At 36.1% G+C, this 22,152-nt stretch overlaps 1 protein-coding gene across 4 annotated transcripts in view; it reads left to right on the top strand.

Moving 5' to 3' along the window:
* Nucleotides 1–21,934, top strand: part of PPP1R13B (protein phosphatase 1 regulatory subunit 13B) — a 60,302-nt gene extending 38,368 nt beyond the window's left edge. Inside the window, exons 5-18 of one of the 4 annotated variants that reach the window (XM_059819780.1) lie at nucleotides 2,529–2,630; nucleotides 3,678–3,852; nucleotides 4,238–4,434; nucleotides 6,355–6,519; nucleotides 7,352–7,532; nucleotides 9,249–9,404; nucleotides 12,699–12,868; nucleotides 13,725–14,223; nucleotides 14,770–15,536; nucleotides 17,151–17,288; nucleotides 17,366–17,499; nucleotides 18,235–18,401; nucleotides 19,307–19,506; nucleotides 20,419–21,934. In XM_059819780.1, coding sequence (XP_059675763.1) covers nucleotides 2,529–2,630; nucleotides 3,678–3,852; nucleotides 4,238–4,434; nucleotides 6,355–6,519; nucleotides 7,352–7,532; nucleotides 9,249–9,404; nucleotides 12,699–12,868; nucleotides 13,725–14,223; nucleotides 14,770–15,536; nucleotides 17,151–17,288; nucleotides 17,366–17,499; nucleotides 18,235–18,401; nucleotides 19,307–19,506; nucleotides 20,419–20,460 — 3,093 coding nt within the window. In that variant the 3' untranslated portion in view covers nucleotides 20,461–21,934. The remainder of the gene's footprint in view (nucleotides 1–2,528; nucleotides 2,631–3,677; nucleotides 3,853–4,237; nucleotides 4,435–6,354; nucleotides 6,520–7,351; nucleotides 7,533–9,248; nucleotides 9,405–12,698; nucleotides 12,869–13,724; nucleotides 14,224–14,769; nucleotides 15,537–17,150; nucleotides 17,289–17,365; nucleotides 17,500–18,234; nucleotides 18,402–19,306; nucleotides 19,507–20,418) is intronic. The other 3 variants (XM_059819781.1, XM_059819782.1, XM_059819783.1) reach the window with 3 other exon arrangements.
* Nucleotides 21,935–22,152: the final 218 nt, after the last annotated feature.

Raw genomic sequence — 22,152 nt, forward strand, 5'->3', positions numbered from 1 at the left:
AGCAGCATCTGGTTTTTCTATGTTATTTTCTTGTCTCAAGTGACCACATTTTGGTTTGTTAATGGCACTTGGAAAAGCTTCCTTTACTTTCTTACCAAATTAGTGCCTTTCAGTCTGTAATTAATAATAAAATGTCTCTCTTTGATTTATTAGCTGGCGGCCACAAGTGCGTACAAGTTATTTGGCCTTAAAGAATATTGTGAAGGACTCTTGTCTGTCATAAGTCATGCTAATAAAAATAGGACACCATACTAAGTTCTTTTTTTTTTTTTTTTTTTTTTTTTTTTTAATTACTGTGTTCACTAACAAAGTGTTGAAATAGAAAATTAGTGTTTTGGGTGGATTTTACCTTTTGTTCTAGTTCCACTATTCTATATAGCTATACCTGTAAATAAAGACATAGATTTTTTTTTTTCTCTTAATTACTTCTCTACTATAAATAGTTTTCATTATTGTTGACTAGTAAGAGGAATTTCAGTTGCAGTATCCAGTAAGAATTATAATTTCACTCCATAGTTTATTCAGTAGGAAATGTTCAAAGAGGGACAATAACTTTCCTAAAAATTCTAGTCCGACATGTCTATATCATGCATCTAAGACACAGCAGCTTTAAAAGTTAGTATTCCAAATCTGGCTCCTTTTAGTGACTGACCTTGAGCTGCATATCTTACCTGAATAATCGTATGCAGAAACATGAAATATTAATTGGAGTTCAGGTAGGAAAAAAAAAAAAAAGGAGAAATCAGTTATTTTAAAACAAGTATTATTTTCCTTTCCTGACTGAAGCTTAAAGAAACAGTTCTGTATTATGCATTGGTTGAAGATCTGATACTTACTTAAGTAGGAATTTGATGTAGGAATATGAAACAAGCCATTCAACGTGGCTGAGATACTTTGGTATCAACAAGGTGTTGGAGGAGAATTTTACTTAGAGTGAAGTACAGGTATTGCAGGGGATATGTTGGACCCTATCACTACAGGACTGCATTGGAAGTTGGTAGAAAAGGGCCCAGAAAAGCAGAGCAGCTAAATCAACTTTCCTCTGGGATCAGGTTTGATCAGATCCACAGTCTGATGCTTGATTGATTAGGGTGGGGAGGTGTTTGCGGGCTTCCTTTTTTTTTTTTTTCTTTCTTTTTTTGTATGTCTGTAAAACATTTAGACCTCATTCCATTTTGTAAACATTTATTTGAAATAAAGTTTTATTTATCAATATATCCAAAACATTTAATTATATTTTCTTTTTCAGCAGTATTGACTATATTGGGGATAGGAAATGATGTAATTTTAATTTGTTCTACTAATAGTGTGGTCATGTAGTTTGGTGAAAATACTACATTGTTTATTGAATTATTACAATGCAGTAATCCATCTTTTACATTGATCCAATACATTGACTGAATTACATGTAAATACCTTGAAACAGATGTTGGGCTATTCTGAACTTTCCAGCTTTCCAGCGTAATTTTTTAAAGGCTGGTATTCTCTTTCAGTGCAAATTCTAAATTTGTGGTTAAAGTGTGGAATTCTAAGGTTGTGGGTTTTGCTTTTCTGAGTAGCAAAGCAGGTATTGGGCAAGTGTCAGCTTCTGGAATTTTTGTAACATTGCACTCTCTTTCTTGTGATTGCATAGTGAAAAACATGGTTGAGTTGAAGTAATTTAATGTATAGATTTATATTTGTTGACAGAACTATGAATATACTGAACCAATGCATTCATTTTTAAAAATACATAATATTTGGTCTCACACATTGTCACAGCATCATATACATTTTAAATAATTTTCAGTAATTGCCTCTCTACCCCAATTTTGTAAATGATTTGTTAGTTTTGGAATGCAAAAGGAGTGATAAAGCCCCACTAATATCTTGTCTTTTCATTCAGAGTTCGCTCAGTAATAACCACTTATCCGAAGAGGATCAACTTTACTTTGCTTCACTTTGTACAGACTGTTTTTCATAGATGCTTACCTTAAATGCTCCAGTCTGCCAGGAAATGTCACCATCTTTGGATGTGAGCTTAGAGACAGCCTTTATCTAAGGGTTCTCATGTGGTCTTGTCCTGCGCTAGGTAAATAATGCTAACCACCAGTGAAAGCTGCCAAGACAGTTGCACTGAAAGTGTTAGGAAAGGAAAGGAAAGAAGCTTCAGATTCCAATTACTGCTTGCATGTGTGCTATCACATGTGCCGTATCAGTACTGTGTACCAATTCTACAGAATGTCTTAACAGAGCAGTGTTAAATGTAGTATAAGGGCTTTTTTCTCTTGTTTGTTTTGTCTCTTAAGTGTTTTCCTCTTTCACCTACTTTTCCCCTTTTTGCTTTTTCTGTCCCTGGTATGTGCATGGTCTGTGTCCTTTCTTTTTGCTCTGAGGTTCCTTACTCTTTCATAGGTATCTATCATTATTCTTCTTGTGAGGACTGGGGAGGAGGCTTTAGCCTTCCTCCGAGGAGTGGAGATTTAGCTTCTGTAGTCAGAACACTTAATATACATCAACACATTAATGTAATATTTTATATTCTGCAGGTTGGGAATCCACGTGTTGAGCTCACTCTTTCTGAACTTCAAGATATGGCTGCCCGACAACAGCAACAGATTGAAAATCAACAGCAAATGTTGGTTGCTAAGGTAATAATTATATATAGGTTATAATAAATACAAATTTCCTTCAACATACACAAACATAAGTTTCATGGATACAGAAAAACATGCTAATTCATTCTAGATAAGCTCAAGAAAGAGCTTGAGAAATCCATTGTTTTACCAAGTTAATCTTAGCCTAAGCAATATACAACATTTCAGCGTAAATGATACTATAACAACCTATGTCAAGCCAAGTTATGTGTCCCTATAAAAATATTGGTAGGTTTTATTTGTCTCTTTTGTGAGGCCCATTTCATGATCTGTGATAGTCCGGGCTTGACTCTGTGCTCATCTTTAGTAGCTCATTCACTCCAGTATAGAAATAGTGGTCCGAGATGAGAATATGTCCACTTCGTATATATTCATATATTACATTTCCAAAGTCTCTAAGATGTAAGAATCTAGGTATGTTTTCAGAGTGGGGATTGGGTTTAATGTTTTTGACATTGTTGTAGGTGTTATAATGTACAGTATGCATTGGATGCTTGGAGTACTTAGGAATCAACCTAGCAATTATGTTGTTCTTTTTTGATGGAAATAATGTAGAAAAAGAAACATTTTTTATGTGTGCCCAGCAGAAAGAATTGTTATTTAGAACTGGAAAATTATCTTACAGTAGGTCAGCTTGTTTAAAATGGTCTGTTGGACATATTTTGTCTTCTTTGGGAATCTGGATAACAGTATTGGAAGCTCATTTTGCAACAGCAGGAAAAGTGTTAATAGCGGCAGAAAAAAAATGCCAGAGGAAGCTTCACAGATGTGTTTGAGTGTTCAGGGTAGGGTTGTATTTGCACATTTATGTAAATTTGATAGTTGGTCTAAAAAATCTTGAATCTCTGTTCTAAAACAGATTTGTTCAATTAATGTTAAGAGTTTTCTAGGAGGACTGATACATATTTTAACTATATACAACTTTTTCTGATTTCTCGAAATAGAAAAACCCATCACTATGATAAGTGGGGTTTTCTAAGTTAACTTTTTAAAAAATAAATGGGTAACAGGTACCTCCTGTCTAAAACGTCATTTTGTCAGGAACAACGTTTGCGTTACCTGAAGCAGCAAGAACGTCGTCAACAGCAGTCTGTTTCCGAGAGTGAAAAGCTTCAAAAACTTAAAGAACGTGTTGAAACCCAGGAGACAAAGCTGAAAAAAATCCGTGCCATGAGAGGACAAGTGGATTACAGCAAGATCATGAATGGCAATCTATGTAATTAATTTCATTTAATTTACTATTCACTGCATGACTAGCAAATAATGCTTTATTGCTAGCCAATATAGTATTGAAGCAGGATTTCAGATAGAATGTTTTTTGTCTTACAGAGGGTCCTGTGTTTTGATGAAATTTGTATATGACGTAACTTTTCAGATGTTTTATGTAGTCAGGCATAAAGTCAGAATAAGTCTATTCTGTAACTATTAGGAAATACTATGACTGTTAGCAAATTCCCAACACATAAATATTTCATATGTGCATGCATATACTAGTTTTAGAACTAGTGTGTTGTATTTATCGAATACCTGTAGGACTAAAAAAATTAACAACTTCTGCTTTTCTTAATTGTTTTTTGTTATTTTTATCTTGTTAATTTTAGCAACTGAAATTGAGCATATAAGTGCCATGTTCCAGGAAAAGCAGCAGGAGCTACAGGCTGCAGTGTTAAAAGTGGATCAACTCACTCAGCAGCTGGAGGATTTAAGGAAAGGGAAACTGAATGGGTTTCAGTCTTACAATGGACAAATGACAGGACCTGCAGCAGTAGAATTAAAAAAGTTGTATCAAGAGCTACAGGTAAGTAATGGAGAGATGCTATTTGCATGATAGGTGTAGATTTTAAAAAGTTGTATTACTGCTCTTATGGGTGGCCGCTTAGTTCTGTGACATCTTATAAAACTGGTGTATTGGAATGCTGTTAATGTGTGAGGTTGTAGTTAGCATAAAACCCACTTTAAAACAGAATTTCATTAGCTTTAAAAATTATTTTTGTTGTTGCTCATACAAATAATGATACAAAGCTTGCAAGTGTTCTGAAGGGCATTTCTGAGCCCCTAATACTGAAATACTGAATGTTGACATAATCTAGTATTTGTTTTAATCTATCTTAAAAAATAAAAAATTTTAAAAAATCATTTCAGTACTGTTCTATTTTGCAAAGAACTGGGTGTAGCAAGCTCACTTAGATGTCATCTTGACTTGGAGACGTGACTGGACAGTGAATAAAATTATATTTAAAATATATGTGAAAATATAGCTATAGTGTCTGGTGTAAATAAACAAAATACATAGGAATTAAATAACACATTTTAACAGAATAATAAAAAATATAAGCTGCACTGAATTCGCTACACTATATAGTGCACTATAGCTGCAGTATAGTCACACAGTATTCCCTGTATCACTATCATATATCTTCTTCCAAGAAGATAGTTACATCTAAAGTATAGTTCTCACAAGAGTAATTAAATATTCCATTTACATTGACATTTTGTCCAGTTTTTATGTTTAAAAGTTATGGAATACTTAATCGTGTGCCAATGTGTCAGGATTTGAGGGCTTTTTTATTTACTCATGTACTTTATTGTGATAAGGCAACAGCTCTAATATATATTTAATATTTCAAAATTAATTTAAATTACAAAATTAGTCTCACTCATTTTTTTACATGAGCAAATACAACATACAAATTAATCCAGCACATGTTTTCATTAATTAGGAATAAGGGTCCTTTTTCCCTCTTTTTCCCCTTTCCCCATTTATACAATACATACAGAATCATAGAATAGTTTGGGTTGAAGGGACCTTTAAAGGTCATCTAGTCCACCCCCCCCTGCAATGAGCAGGGACATCTTCAAGTACATCAGGTATCTACCTTTCGAGTATTTCTAAGTGCAAAGATGCTTAATAGATTAAGGTTTCTCTCTTTTGCTTCACAATGATCCCATACACGTTTATCAGGACTTAAATTTGCCTCAGGTTTTTTTTGCATGTAACATTACCGTGAAAATTGGAACACTGAGACAATACTGTCAGAGTTATTGAAGGTATGAAAAAATGCCAATGGGAAAGCAAGAGAAATAATTACAAAGACTGTCATGGTTGATTTAAAGCATAAAGGTAATCCATCCCCTAATCTTACTGGAAACCTGCTGTGGAGGTTTCAATTTAATCCCCATGTAGAGAGGAAAGTCTGAGCCAATCCCTGCACTAGCAGTTCAGTTAACCTCCCATCCAGACATCAAGAAGTTTCATGTGGAACTGGAAACAGAATCAGTAGCAAAATTTCTGTTACAAGTTTTATATCACTTAGTTTTCAGTATATTCAAACTGTTTGGTGGTTAAAAATAACTTCTAACAAACATTTTCTGTGACTTAATTTTTCATGGTGTAATTCAGTTCTAAAATGTTGTAATTCAGTGATAAAATGTCATTATGCCTAATTCTTCAATCCATTTGCTATAAATGGGATGCAGTCTACGTGTATTTAATAGGTATCCACTAGTTTATTAGGACATTCTTTTGCTGCTTTCTTTTAAGAGTTGTTCATGGTTGCAAATGGTAATTTGACAGGCCGTGTGGAAGCATAACATTAGAAACATCAGAACATGGACAATCCAAGTTGCTTTGGTTTTTTTAACACTGTATTAGAAAACAACTTGACAACAGACAAAATGAAGTAACTGTCCTAACAAGTGCGCTTTTTTTTTTTTTAAGATCCGTAACAGGCTTAACCAGGAGCAGAACTCTAAGCTTCAGCAGCAGAAAGAACTCTTAAACAAACGTAATATGGAGGTGGCTATGATGGACAAGCGAATCAATGAGCTCCGTGAACGACTATACAAGAAAAAAGTTGAGGCACGTCAAAAAGAAAACATTCCTGTAAGATAAACTGTTAAAAGGGCCACACTTTAGTTTATCAAGAGCCTGTAAAAACTACATAGAATCTCACTTTTTCTCTGCTGAGTAATACAATTACATCTAAAGAACCTGTTTTAAAAGTGCCAGGCTTCTTAAAACTATTTTAAGGTTTTGCATAGATATCAGAAAGCTGTTAGACAGAATGTGTTTCCTTCTGTTTTTCTTTCTGGCACAGACCATACTATATTAAAAATTATAGTAGTTTATATTTCTAGGAAGGAAAGTGTGATTATGGGCAGTGTTTCAAAGCATGAAACCATAAAAAGTTTGTTTTTTATAAAATATTGATCTTCCAATATGGAAAATCGATAAAAATATAAATGGTCTGATAAAGTCAGTCTTCATAGTTGTCTGGAACTTTGAAAAGAAATCAGTTGCACAGTAGACCATTTGTCTAACGACTAGAGAGATCAATTCTGGATTTGCATATGTATTCCTAGCTGGAGGTATTGCTTTTAAAAAAAACCAAAACCTACTTGATCATTTAAGAACTCGTTTTAGCCCATTTGCCTAAGAAAGGCACAATGAAAAAGACCTTATACAGATAAAGCTTTCTACAAGAAATGTATGTGCTGTGGCTGAGAAATTTAATTTTTGAGGTGTTGATTTTAGGGAATAAAATTTGTACTACTTTTTTTTTTGGGTAGAAGCATGGAGTATGGTAACTTAATTGTTAAGGTTTCTTAGCTACAGTGCATGGTTCTAGATCATTAAATTTAGATCTCCTGTTCGTGCACAAATGCCTAGATTAAATGGAAGTTCACGTTTCAATTTGTCTGATTTTTTTTTTTAGTTGAATCGTATTAATGGAACTTCATCACCCCAGTCATCCTTGAGTGCTTCAGGAAGGGTGGCAGCAGTAGGACCTTACATCCAAGTTCCAAGTGCTGGCACTTACGCTATACCAGTAGATCCAGTTAAACCACAGACTCTCACCATTGCTTCTAGCTCAACACATGGAAGATCAAAATCTGGTAAGCACTTAAGTGTGGTGTTTATTAGTACACATGGTTTGGAAAGGAGTAATAAAGAAAAGGAGTAATCTTAGGAGACCCAGTGTTGGCATAATGTCTGTAGTGGAAGAGGCAAGTTTTAGATTTCTTGATACTATTCTTTGAATTGGACATGAGTCATTTGATATGAAGCATTTTTGCCTCTTTACCTAAATTTTTCTTAGCAGACTGAGTATTTTTCTTGAAATTTTACTAACTGGTACACTGCTAAAAGGAGCACATATTCCTTCACAGATTTTATGTCCTGTCTTTAATAGCTTTTCAATTAGTCTCTGTGTTTGAATATAATAATAAAATCAACTTTGTGGCCAACTATATTATAAACAACAATTTACAGTATGTTGCTTTTTTGTTAAGTAAAACAAAGCTAGTTAAAAAGTAAAAATTATATTACTTCTCAGAAGGAGACTAAATAGGAAAATAGAATAAAGCTATGGGAAGTTTTTGCTCCAACTGAGATATGAAAATTTGTGGTGCTGAAATGGAACCTTAGCATTGATGCTGTTTACTTGTTTCTGCCTTCATTAGTGAAGGACCTGCCCCTTCAGAGTACTCCCCAGAAGTTGATGTCCAAAACTGGCTCCCGTGTCTCCCACAATTAATAATACCATCTACATTATAAAATAGAATTACTATTTTTTTAAAAAAAATTTACATTGGAGACTGAAGGAAGTAGGTCATGACATTTGTGCCTTAAGTTTTCATTCTGGCAAAGCTCACCTCTCTGCTCACATCTTAGCAAAATCAGAATTCTTAAGAAATGTCTAGCTAGGAAAACACGCATAATACAAATAAAAATGCACGATCCCATGGGTCTAACCACAGGACTTAGTTTACCTCGTCTCCTAGGATAGATCTAAAAATGAGATAAGCAATGACCACTAGAGCAAAGATTCTGCAATATTCACATACATTCCAGTACTTAAAACTGAATACTCCACAAAGCTTGCAGCATGCTTCCAAATGGGGAGGAAGAGATGGAGGGAAGACAATCTGAACATCTCTGTAGGAAAGAAGGACAGAAATGTCCCCCCAAAAACCCCAAGGTCAGGAAGTGAAACTATCCAAACAGAACTTAAAAAACCCCAGTTGATATTAGTGATTTAACAGTACCTTTAGTTTAATTCAAGGGCTGTACAAACCCAGTCACTGTGGTTTTATGGAAAAGTCTTAAGAATATGGAATGACTTAATTGCAGAGTGAAGTGACAGATTAGCAACAGTTTTGTTTTCAGACACATGGATTCCTCTTCTGCATATGGGAAAGGACAGCTCATAACTTTTAAGTTCACCATCCAAAAATAATTCACTATTGTGTAAATATCAACCTCAGAAGATATACATACCCACTTCTAGACCTACCTCAGGAGGTTACAAGATCTCTGAATGATAACTTTTTTATTTTATAAAAGTAAATATTCTATCTTAGGATTGACTTTGTGTTTCTTACTCTGAAGGTACTTGAATAAAGTCCTATATGATAGATTTATGCAATGAGAAACTTATATGCTCCCAGGAAGAAAAGAAATTGAGAAATTTTTTTTTAACTGTCATGCTTTTATTTCTCATTATCTGAGTGTTCCTGTTCTGATTTCTCCATTGTCATTGTTATAATTTTTCCACCACTTTTTTTCTTTCTTTTTCTGTGTAACTGGATCTGCCTTGGTGTGTCCGGTAGAGACAGACTGTGGGTGTGTGAAAAAATCTCCAGACACCTGGAAGGTTTCTGATTTAGACATAATAGTGGATCCTATTCTGTCACCTCCCACTTCTCTTCAGTCTGCTGTTCACAATGTCATCCGCCTGGCACCTACTCTCTTTGACACCCAGCACTGTGAGTCTGTAGAAGATCTCTGGCTAGCTAAGAACTCAGTTTTTAATATGGTCATCTGAGCTCTTGCATACAGATGCATATTAAACAGCATCTTTTGAACTTGTGTTGTGGTCTGGCATGCAGAAGATGCTGTTGAAATGTAAAATTGTTGAGAAGTTGCCTTTCATCTTCGAAGGAAACAGATTTGCAGCAAGTTCATCCCTGGACTACTGGAGTAGTGTAGTAGAGATGAGTTTTCTTCATTGAAAAACCTTGAAATTTTCCAATTGTTATTAGAAAATTCACGGTAATCACCAAAGCATGTTTTAGTATATCTCAGATTAGATAGATGTATTACATACAGTTTTAGCTTGAGTTACTTTGTGGGAAACTTTGAGTTCCCATGTTGCACTGGCCCTAGAGTTGGGATAAAAGCTCGCTCTTCCCAAGTCAATAGCAAGAATCTTGCTGACTTCCATTAGGCAAAAATGTTACACTTGGTTTGCACTTCAGTTGCTATAATAAGTATGCTGGATCCAGACCTACAAAATTTTTTTTTAGGTAAAATCAGAGAAAATGCACAAAACCTTTTGTGTCTGCATGTCACTGCCTTATTTATGTAAATGCAAAATGGATTGGTGGGAGTGCAATACACTGGGTGTTAGGTAGTCTTACAAGCGGCAAACAAGAGGGTACAGTTGGAGGAGAAAATGAAGCCAGTTGGCTGAAATGGCTATGGGATGGCTGAGAGCAGGAGCTAGTGAGGGCTGTCAGGAGGGCATTGCCATCAGATGAGCAAGAGTATCTGGGACCTGTTCAGTCTAATCAAAGGTAGCAGAAGGCAGATGCTGTTTGGTTGCCTCCTCTTAGCACCTATCGCATAGCCTCTGGCGCCATGCACTGCAGTTGCAGATTGCAACAGAAGCTTAGTTAGGTGCATGAGATTCAGCTTGGGTTGTGAGAGTATGGGAGAGGCACACTCATAAAAAACGCATGGTAGTTGGCAAGTCTGCCAGATTGTAATATGAAGGACATGAAGGTGGGAACAGATACATTCTGATGTTTATATAAGTAGAATGAAACAGACAAGTTAGAGAGAGGAGAGAGTCTGAATTTACTTCCAGTTTGTTACCTCAGAATTTGGGGATGAATATGCTAATATTTGTAATTCCAAGTATTACAGAAAGTTTTTGTATAAATATCTTTCTAACAGAAGAGTGTGGGCTTGTATTTGCAGGTAAGATAATTAAATTCTTCTGGACTTTTGCTGTTGTTTCTGTAAGTGCTTTCTTAATAGCTAAACTTATGGCCAAAGATGCTTTCACGTTTAGCGTGAATCAGTTACAACACCTTTTATTGAAGCATAACCATACTGGAGTTATGGAACATCCTGGGGATTTTGTACAATAAATGTTAATTCAGTGCATACTAGGAAAATTTGCCATTATTTAGGGTCAAAGTGTTCAGTCAGTCATCTTTTTTGGTCTTGCTCTTGATAACTGGATGATTAAAACCAATAACAAACAAAAAACCCAACATGTCCAGTACTTGGATGTTGCCAGTACTAAAGCTGGGCCTCATTACTTTACTGGCAGTTTGCAAGTGTGAAAAGTGATTTCTGGACTACATACTATATTCTCAGTGTAAAAATATGCAAGTGTTAACCCTATTTTAATGACCAACCACAAAAATACTCTTGCTGCAGAGTAATTATCTCTCAGAATTCAAACACAGTTGATCTGAATTTGGAAGTTTAATACAATATAGTGTGTGTAATATTAAGGAATGGTCTGCACATACAATTAAAAAATAATTAGTATGGTAGCTTAAATGCAAGAGGTAGAACTTTTTATTTTTTGCTCACCTAAAGGTTGTATGATTTTAACAAACCTATAAATACGTTTATGAGCTAAAAGAGTGAATTTGCATTCATTTAGTGAAAGCATTGGAGGGTAGTTGTCAAGAAATCTTCAGGTTGTCATTCCTGTGGGGGGGGGGGAAAGGATAAGGCTCATGGATAGGAAGTAGATGGTGATGTTAAATTCACTGTAATTATAATATTCCTATGCAGCTTATTCTTAGACTATCCACTATACTACACAGAGGACAGCAAAGAATTCTAGAAATAGCCTTGCTGATTCTGTTTTCTGGCGGCTTAAAACTGAAATGAAATGGGAAACTTTGCCATTAAATACCCGACTTTCATTTGACGTTGTCTTACTATGGGGTCCAGAAATCTCAGTAAATTTACACACACATCCTTCACACCACACCCCACACCCCCCTCTTTAGTTGTTGTCTTCTAGTAAAGTTAGTTATGTGTTACATGTCATCTTTACTGATTCTAAGTGCTCCGCTAAGATAATTACAGGCAGTAGGGAAGGAGAAATGATCTCTGGTCTCCTTAGAGTAAGAGAAACCTGAAGTTTAATCTTTTAAAGGCAAATCAAAGCCTTAGGATCTAACCAGAGATTGATCTAGTTACTATAAAACAGATCTAATTATCAGGCTATTTAAACTCTTTTGCTTACTTAGAGAACAGAAACTAAATAGTCTCATGCAGTTAATAAAGTAACATATCCATGCATTTAGGACTTAATTAAGGATTTGTTGCCTCAGTTTATGTGCAGCTATGCATGATTTTTTGCTTATGATGAAGATAAAAAGACCGTAACTTGTATATTGTCTCTGTGAGTTGAAGTTGTCAGCTGACTTCATAAATTTCTTTAAAATTAAATCTCTGGGGCAATTCTAATCAGGTGAGTATGTTGAGGAAAAACAAAAGGTAAGGTAACTGCCACTTCCAGCAAAGAAATACATGCTTTTGTTCCACCCCATTGTTGAAATGAGTTTTTACTTCCTGTTATGAGTGAACGAATCTAGTAAAAATAGTTTAAATTTGGAGTAAGTCCACTCAGAGCTTATGTAGACTTAACATTTAGCATAATTTGACAGTGTCTTCGCATAGTACCAAAGAAATATGTTGATGAAGTGTTTCTGTAAGGATTTTTGTTCTGAACTTGTTTGCCTTCTAATAGTAAAATATGCAATGCTCAAACCAAAATGTTAGCCATCTTTTTTTCTATAGAAATTTTCAATACACTTTGAATGTCAAAGGGTAATGAACAGCATATTGTATGCAGTGATTGGGCTTTCAGTATTGATTTCTGAATCAAACATTAATAGTGATTTATCTCATTTCTGGAATCAAATTAATCCTGTTGTCATCTAAGCTATTCTATTTCACATGTTGTTTTGCTTGTTTACAATGGTGGTGTAGATTATCTTAAATATAGTATTTTGTCTGTTTTCAAGCTAATGATGGAAATTGGCCAATACTTAAACAGAGCTCAACCCCTGTGGTAAAACCCCCTCAGATCTCCAACACAGACTGGAAAGAATCAAGCATGGATACTGCTTTAAAACAAGGAACTATATCCAGCCAGCCTTTGCCAACCTCAGTATTAGGAAGTACAGATAAGCTGGTGGGTTTCATCTGTGATATATTTATAGATGTTTTGCTGAAATTATGAACCTTTGGCTTCCATAGCTGAACTTACTTCAGTTACCTACACATTCAGTTTCCCTGCTGATGATTATTTAAAAAGACAGAAAGAAAATTTCCTCCTGTTCCTTTCTGTTCTTATCACATTACAATTTATGTATTTTTTTTTCTTTCAACTTCAGTAGTTCGTATTCCTTTCTGTTCTTTTACATACCTGGTCTCCCCTTTTCTCTCCCTTTGCTCCTCCTAATCATCTCCCCCACCTTCCTATTTTTCTAACTCAAATCTTTGTTACTATTTTTCCTTGGTGTAAGTTATCACTTTTTCAGTGCACCCTTTTTCTCCCAAACATCTCACAAAAGAAGTCATTAAATCCATCCTTGAGTGAGTCCACTGGTGTTGTCTGTCTGTGCTGTTCTAGTACTTTATGAATTCTTTAAGACTGTAATCTTTAAAGAATATGGACCTTGTCTTTAAATAGTTTTACCAAAACTCTGTTATCACACTATATATTATCAAATACATTATCAACTAGATACTGAGATCCAGAACCTAGAACAAGTTATTCAGGCTTTGAAACTATGCAAATAGTTTTGGATTCATATCAATGTATTATAGCTGAAGATGCCTTTAAACAGTGGCCTCTGACGTATGATGAGGTCTTGTGATAAATTCAGGTAGAATCATATCTAGTGATTAAGGAACACAAATTGTTTATATTGACTCCTTTGCTGTCACACAAGATTATTAGTATGTTTTGTTGAATGAGGAATATTCTTGCTCACAAGTATTTTATTTAATTAAATGTTACATACTTTTTTATTGTTCTTACGTAGGGTCTTGACATGGGGAAGGTGCCACCAATTCCTGGTGTAAGCAAGCAGTTGCCTCAAAACTATGGGACCTATCCAAGTCCAGTTCCCTTAGGAACAGGTTCTACAAATTCTCTAGAAAGAAGGAAGGATGGCAGTCTGCCCAGACCTGGCACCAGTATAACAAATCGGCAAAGACCTGTTCCACTTCCGCCGCCAAGCAATGTACATCAGCCCAGTTCTTCACAACAGATTCAACAGAGAATTTCTGTACCTCCCAGCCCTACTTACCAATCTTCTGGTCCTCCCTTGTTCCCAGGAGGAGATGGCAGGCCAGAACTCCCTTTAACTGTGGCAATCAGACCTTTTCTAGCTGATAAAGGATCCAGACCTCAGTCTCCCAGAAAAGGGCCACAGACAGTGAACTCCAGTTCCATCTACTCAATGTATCTTCAGCAAGCAACACCACCAAAGAATTATCAACAAGCTGTATACAATACCTTAAATAAGTCAGTAAAAGCAGGTAGAATATATTTTGCTTTATTTTTTTCGTTTGAAATAGACTGTTAAGATCTACTTACTGGGTTTAGTTTACTTTCCATACCAGTTTGAAAAACTTGTCTAAATCTGCGAGAAAAGATATTTTTATGTATGTGGCATGGCAGAAAAATGATCCCGTATATTCTTGGCGTGATAAATAAGTATACATTACATTACTTTTATTTAAAACAAGATGCAATTAGAACAATACAGTCTGGATACTCTACCAATACTTTCAGAAATAAGTTGAAAAAACAGTGTCTAGAGAGGAGAGTTTTTCTGCTCTTACTGTTCCTCATGAAAAACATTCCAGGTGTTATTTGTAGCTTATAGGAAGCATCACAATCACCAACAGGTGAGTATTTTTGTTTTGATAGGTTCCAGTATAATTAATTTGATTTTTTTTTTTTTTCCTTTCTGTATTCGTGTCAAACAAGTAGCAACAGAGGCATATGTGGTTTATTTGCAAATACTTTATTATGTAATTTGAGAACAGTTCTTCATTGTTTTCCATCTTTCTTTTCTTCAGTTTATGGAAAACCTGTATTACAATCTGGTTCGACTTCTCCCTCACCCTTGCCATTCCTTCATGGTTCTTTGCCTGCCCAGACTTCCTCACAGCCACAATCTCAGCCTCAGACTGAGGTCTCTGAAAAAGATCAAGAGCTGGAAAATGCTCCACCGTCCAGTGAAAATAGCAATGTGGAAAACATTCCTCGTCCTCTCAGTCCTACTAAGCTCACACCTATTGTGCATTCACCCCTCCGATATCAAAGTGATGCTGACCTTGAAGCTCTGAGAAGAAAATTGGCCAATGCTCCTAGGCCATTAAAGAAGCGTAGTTCTATCACTGAACCAGAAGGCCCAAGCGGACCAAATATACAAAAATTGTTATATCAGCGCTTTAATACTCTTGCTGGAGGAATAGAAAGTGCTCCTTTTTATCAGCCAAGCAATCCCCAGGACTTCATAGGCATCTTAGCTGATGTTGATAATGGTAATACTAGTACCAATGGCAACATCGAAGAACCTATTTCTGTGCAGCCTACAGTTCCTCTTCCTGATGAGCCACCCCCTTCGTCAGATGCCAATGATAATGAATTACCTTCTCCTGCTACTGAGGAACTGATAAGCACTGAAACCACAAATCAAACATCTGAGACAACTGAAGATAACAACAACAATCCTGCTATAGTTCCTTCTACTGAACAGTCATCCAGTCCCACACCTGAGGTCAGTTCTCCAGTAGAAGATGAAGCTCCTTTGCCACCTGCTCTTCCTCCTCCACTTCCTCCAGTAAGTAACAAAGCAAAAAGACAATTTTGTGAACTATAGAATTAGCTGTGTGTTTAAACATAACTGGAAGATGGTAAGCTTATGCAAAATGGTATGTTTGCACTTCAAGTTTCCTGATACTAAAAGGAAAGAAAACCAGGGGGGCTCCAAGGAGAATTCTGATGGATTAGTTTCTTTACTACTGTAGCTGTTTAGTAAGGAAAACGTGCATACAGGCAACAGGAGGTTGTGTATGTACTTTAGGTTGTAGAACATCTTTTGGGATGTACTCCTGTTGTAGAACTAATTCTGGCATCTGAGATTGCATTAAAAATGTTTTTTCATTTCCTTGGGCCTACAAAGATAACTATTTGTATGAAACTAAGGGTAAGCTATGACAGTCAGAAGCTTTTTAATTTGCAAGCAAGCTGAAATAACTGTTCTGGGAGAAGTGCACTCCTTTTCCCCTCTCAGCAGAGAGAGGTGATACCGAGGGCTGACAACACGAACAGCAACACAGCTGACTTGTTTTAGCAGAAATGTTTTTCTAATAGGCTTGTCACGTAATTTGAATTCCTTTCGAAGTCCCTCCTCCAGCTGCACCAAAATCTTTTAAATACTTGCCATGACCAAAATCTACAGTATATGGAGAATTGAAAATAGAGAGAAAACTGGATTTTATTCATAGTTGTTGATATGACTCACTTTAACATTGGTTTCAAAGAATATGTCCACTTTTTGATTCACATAGGGACCTTGCATTCCTCTGACAATTTGACTGCAGTGTGCACAGAGCCTTGCATGCATTTCCCATGAGCACAAGTGGACCAGGATACTTCTGGGAGAATGGAACATGCTAGCAACAGATATTATTCATACTGCGAGAGGTTTATTTTCCAAACTGAAATAGCCATACTAAATAGGAGCATAAATGAAAACAGATCTTACAATGCTAGACACTAAAAGCACTCTATAAAAGCTGTAATTAGCAATAGACTTTTTTTTTTTCCTGGAAAGTGGTAAGGACACATGTGAATGATTCAGAATATTCTCAAAACACATTTAAATGAGTTTCATATCTTGAGAATGCTTCTTCTGATGATAACACCAGATAGAATGTCACATAAAATAGCTTCATGTTCTGTACTTTTGTTTCCCACAGCAAAACTCGTAACTTGTCAGTACTGACCTACAGCAGATTCTTTTGCTAATTCAAGGCAAAGATTCCTCTGAGTAGAGACTGATACTCAGGCTTATTTGTGTCATGCTTTCTAGTCTAAGCAAAAGTTTTGACAGTGTCTCGGACAATCCACCAGAAACACATTCAGCTGATATTAGATACAATTAAGATTGTGGTGCAGAAAAACGATTGGCTTAAGAACTTAGTTCGTTGTACTCACTACCTTTAATTAGAAGCCTCTAGATTATATTGGCTTGCTGTTTTCATTTTTTAACTGAATAAGACGTAGCAAGATATCAAGCCTTTTATTTAGAGACTTTACAATAGAAACATGTGCATAGTTCTAATTACCATTTAAGTAGGATGGGATTGTTAACCTAGTTAAAAAGTAACTAAATCATTTGTAATACTTATGCAACCTGAAATGATGTCTTCCAACCTTCATCTCTACTCAGACAAAACGAACAAACTTGAAGAAACCCAACTCAGAAAGAACAGGCCACGGTTTGAGAGTGAAGTTCAATCCGTTGGCCCTCCTCCTAGATGCGTCTTTGGAGGGAGAATTTGATCTTGTACAACGAATCATATATGAGGTGAGCTTCTAAACAATGGCAACCTCTTTAAGTATTTAGGAAAAAAAATGTGCTGAACTCTTTCATGTTTTCAATAGGTTGATGATCCCAGTAAACCAAATGATGAAGGAATTACACCTTTGCATAACGCAGTGTGTGCTGGTCATCACCACATTGTGAAGTTCCTGCTTGATTTCGGTGTAAATGTAAATGCAGCAGATAGTGATGGGTGGTAAGTGTCAAGATTTTTAACTTAGCATCTGAGAGAAACACCATTTCGAGGCACATTAAAAATTTAGTCAAGACCTATTTTGGGAACAATTCCCTTCCCTTTACCCCCAGCAAACGAGCACTTTCTAATCTCTAGGTGGTCACAAACTCAAATGCAAGGTTGCGCTGTGTTCAACTCATGTGCAAGCACACTTAAATCATAAAGTATACTACGATTTGGGTTTCCTTAGTGATATAGTTGCATTTCTTGTTCACATGCTTAAATAAATAACAACTGACACAAGTTAATTTTGTTTGAGTTTCATCTTCATATAACCCAGGACAGATTTTGGTGTTCTTGAAGAACCTAGCCTTAGAGGTAGATTTAGCACTTCTGAAGCATTTGGAGGGGATGTGAAACCTTGCTGTGCTGATCTGTTTCGCCCTCACCTTATTTTACCTTTCAGATTTCCTCATATTGGAAAATACCCTTTTATACCCAGCAGCTTTGTAAGCTATGAAAATCAGCATTTTTGCTAACATCTATTTTATAATGTTTAGCTTTACTGGAGTCAAGTAAATCCTGGGATCCACTCCAGTTGCTTGACAGGTTTTGGACAATGCATACGTATACTATAATCATAAAGAACAATTTCCTTTAAAAAAAATAGACAGACTAAAGTCTCTATTGCAAGGTAAAACAGTTAGGAATCCTGGAAGTTTATTTTTTCATGTCTACATTTTTGCTTTATTTCAGGACACCCTTGCATTGTGCTGCTTCTTGCAATAGTGTTCATCTCTGTAAACTACTGGTTGAATCTGGGGCAGCTATTTTTGCTTCAACTATAAGTGATATAGAAACTGCTGCAGACAAGTGTGAAGAGATGGAAGAAGGTTATATTCAGTGTTCCCAGTTCTTGTATGGTAAGCTGTGACACTACTTGACAAGCTTTCTTAGCTTTTCTAAAATTCGTTCCTTTCTGTTTCTCTGATGTGCATGAACATCTCCTTAGGCCCCAGACTTGGCAATTCTGCCCATTACCTACCTGTTCTTTCAAAATGCTAAAAACAAAAGTCTTTTTGTTATTATGATGTTGCTCATAGTCCTTCTGTTCTTCTGAGTTACTTCACAGGCTCCTTCTAATGTTACAGATTTTAAAAGTTTAATATGGCTTAATTTCAAGGAAATGCTTCTGTGGGAAGGTTTTCACAGTAACAGTGAGTTGTCAAGTATCTTGACAGAGATAATCCAACTTCCAGATGCACAAATTTCTCGCAGATTACATGGAGAAACACGTACACTTCATGAATAATTAACTTGCAGAATGTATTTAGTTACTAAGGTATTTTTTGCAAGAAAAGTACCTTGATGAAGCAGACAATTTACATCAGAGGATGTAAGCTTCATTAAGGCTCTATATAGCTGACATATTGTACAGATTTTTCAAAAGCTTCAAGTGTTACTGTATAAGGTCGGTTGTAGGAAGCAGGCCCGTGAGAAATATACAGCAGTACTGTAAAGCTGCTTTGCTCAAACACTTGTAAAAATACTTTTATCCTCATTTGAATAAAAGATTGTTAAATTTCTATGGCATACATAATAAGAGAAAAACCCCATGCTCCAAATTGGTTTAAAATATCCTGGAAAACTTGTTTTTATCATGCAGTTAAATTTCTGAAAGCATTTCATCATGGAAGTGCTGAAAATTGTTAATGAAATTTTATCAATAAGAGACTAATATTTGGGCCACAGTGTCCATACTAAAAATCTCAGAGGGAAAAATAGGATATTTTACCATCTAGTGTGTTCTCTAATTTGTTGTTAACAGGAGTGCAAGAGAAATTGGGAGTGATGAATAAAGGAGTGGTGTACGCTCTGTGGGATTATGAAGCCCAGAATAATGACGAGTTGTCATTCCACGAGGGCGATGCCATTACTATCCTAAGACGCAAGGACGACAATGAAACGGAGTGGTGGTGGGCCCGCCTCAATGATAAAGAAGGCTATGTGCCTAAAAATCTTCTTGGGGTAAGTTCTTCTTAAGTTACCTTCTCCCTTCTATTTTTTTACTTCCTCCTGAAGTAGGAACACAAGATCGATCTCTGGTCAGAATTCCTCTGTGCATCATCTGGATACACTGCTATGAAGTGCTGCAAAGCAGATTATCCTTATTCTCTCTGGCCTCTCTGTCATTGTAAACAAAAAGGAGAGGCTAGGGTTAGGAAATTAGTGCTGTTTTTTATTTGGCAAGTTAGTATATTTAATATATTTTATGCTTTAATCTTTAAGATTTTTTTCCCTTGGCTAAAATACAGAGCTGCTATGTAAAGTGTGGTGGCTCTATTAGGCAGCTCAAAGCTTTGGCCCAGGAAGTTCTTTAGGAAGGTTTTTAATACCTGGCACAAGATAAGCAATATATAGATATGTACAAATTTAAAACAGGAAAGAGCCTTGAAGATGACAACTTCAGGCAAGTCGTTTATGCTGCTCTCAGTCAAACGGAACACTGCTATCATGAAAGACCAGGAATGTAAGAAAGACTACTAAGTAGAGAGATATAGAGGACAAAATGCACAAGAAAACCATATAGAGCAGGAAATAAGCTCCCTCTAGGGCTCAACAGGGAATTCTGGTACTCACATAAAAGCATCCTTTGGTCTAGTCTGGGATCTTGAGCTAAACCAACCAAGTCATTTTCTGAGCAGCCATTTTGCTGCTGTTGGCAGGAATACGTCAGCTCTTGGCCTCCTGCTGCCTCTGGTTTAATTTTTCAGAAGTCACTGGAGAACATGCTATAGCTGACAAAAACCTCACCCCCCCCAAAACACTTTGCATTACCTGGTTCTTGTTAGTAAGTACCCCTTGGTTATAATTGACTTGATTTATATTTAACTTGGTATCAGCCATGCAAAGCCTAATATTTTTATTCTGTTTTTACAGTTATATCCACGAATAAAACCTAGACAGCGAACCCTTGCTTGAATTCAGTTGTACAACAGTGCAATACCATGCTGGTAACTGGAAACTTAAAACATACACTGGAGCCATCATTTTTTATCATTTCACACAGAGAAATAAAACTACGATATTTAGTTTTAATGGTGCTTTCTCTTGTTAAATGGACAGCATCCACGATTTTCAAGATCTGCAGTTTGTAAATGATGAGGATTGTTTTTATGTGACCCACCACTGAGGAGGAGAGCGATACCTCCACTACCTACAGTGTTGCGCCAACTATCGTCTAAAGCGGTGTTTTAAGTTAAAGTTCTGTGGTAGGAGCTTTCTTGTGTTAAATGTTCAGAGGTGTCACTTGCGGAGTGCAGATATGCTGTCCAGTTTGCTCCAACCCCACAGTAACTGTCCCATGTCAGGATTTTGGATATTTTGTTCAATACCAGTGAATGTTGAGTTCTCATTACTGATCAACTCTGGGTTCTAAGACACAAGATCTTTACCTATTACATGCATAATTAAGTAGTCACCAAAGCTTTATGAAGGCTAGGATTTTAAGGGGTAACATGCTATACACTAAAATCCTAGTCTAGACAACCCCAACAAAAGCTTTACATAGTCTAGCATCTAGTATTATTTGCATTTAGAATCAAGCTAGAGAACTAACAAAACAGCAGTATTTGTACACTTCAAAACCCCTACACAGTATTTCACTTGGTGTTTTATTTTATTATTCAGTCTACAGCACCAGTGTTACCTCTACTAACGTAAAGGTTCCCCTACTAACCACCTGCGCTTGTCCACCCTGGACAAAACAGTTAGTACCAAACTTGCAGCAGCTTAAGGGATTTGTACGTCTGCATGGATGAAAGTGCAATAGTTGAAAAGGGTGCGAGTCCGGTAAGAGTTATACTGTGTAATTTGAAGTCTGCCTGAGTCACTCTAGAAGAAAATATGAAGGACTGGATAGAAGTAGGAAGAGGGTTGTGTAGATGCTAAGTCAAGGAGAAGAAAGAAACAAGGTTTAGAGAAGGATTTAAGAAAGGTAATAGCTTATTTGAGGACAGTTTCTGTGGTTCTTGGCAGCCTACATCTGTTGCCAAGGCAAGTTATGCAATAACCTATTCCACTACACTGTAGTTTCAAGGAAAAAAAAAAGCACTTCACTGGAATTTTAATTGTACATGATTTTATATACCAAAAGTATATTTTGAATTTCCCATTATAAGTTTTAGCCATATTTCTTGTAATTTTCTCCCATTTAACAGTATGCAATTTGATTAATTCTTCATGTACAAGTTCTGTGTATAATTTATATATCCATTTCCGCAGTGCTGTAACTTGCTTTTACCACAGGTTAGCATTAACTGTATATATTGTGGTGAAAAGTGAAAGGGTATTATTGTTGAAGAATTTGCTACATGAATGTGATGATTTCAAGAGCCTATGATACACTAATTCAGAGAACATGTAAATGTGCACAATAAAGTACTGCTAAGGCATGGCTGCATTCTCCAGTATTTTTATGTAGGTAGCCACAGTAGATGTGCCTTTGATCATAGTCTACAAAAAAAGAATAATTCTAGCCGCTTACTCAGGTTTCTTCATTGTTTTACCAGCTGCACAGCAAATGACTTGCCAAACAACTGGAACATCCTTACACCAGTATTCCAACTGTGACAAATTAATACTTGTCTCTCAAGGGTCCTTTACACACAAGCT

The sequence above is a fragment of the Gavia stellata genome, chromosome 7, assembly GCF_030936135.1.
Source record: "Gavia stellata isolate bGavSte3 chromosome 7, bGavSte3.hap2, whole genome shotgun sequence".
NCBI lineage: Eukaryota > Metazoa > Chordata > Aves > Gaviiformes > Gaviidae > Gavia > Gavia stellata.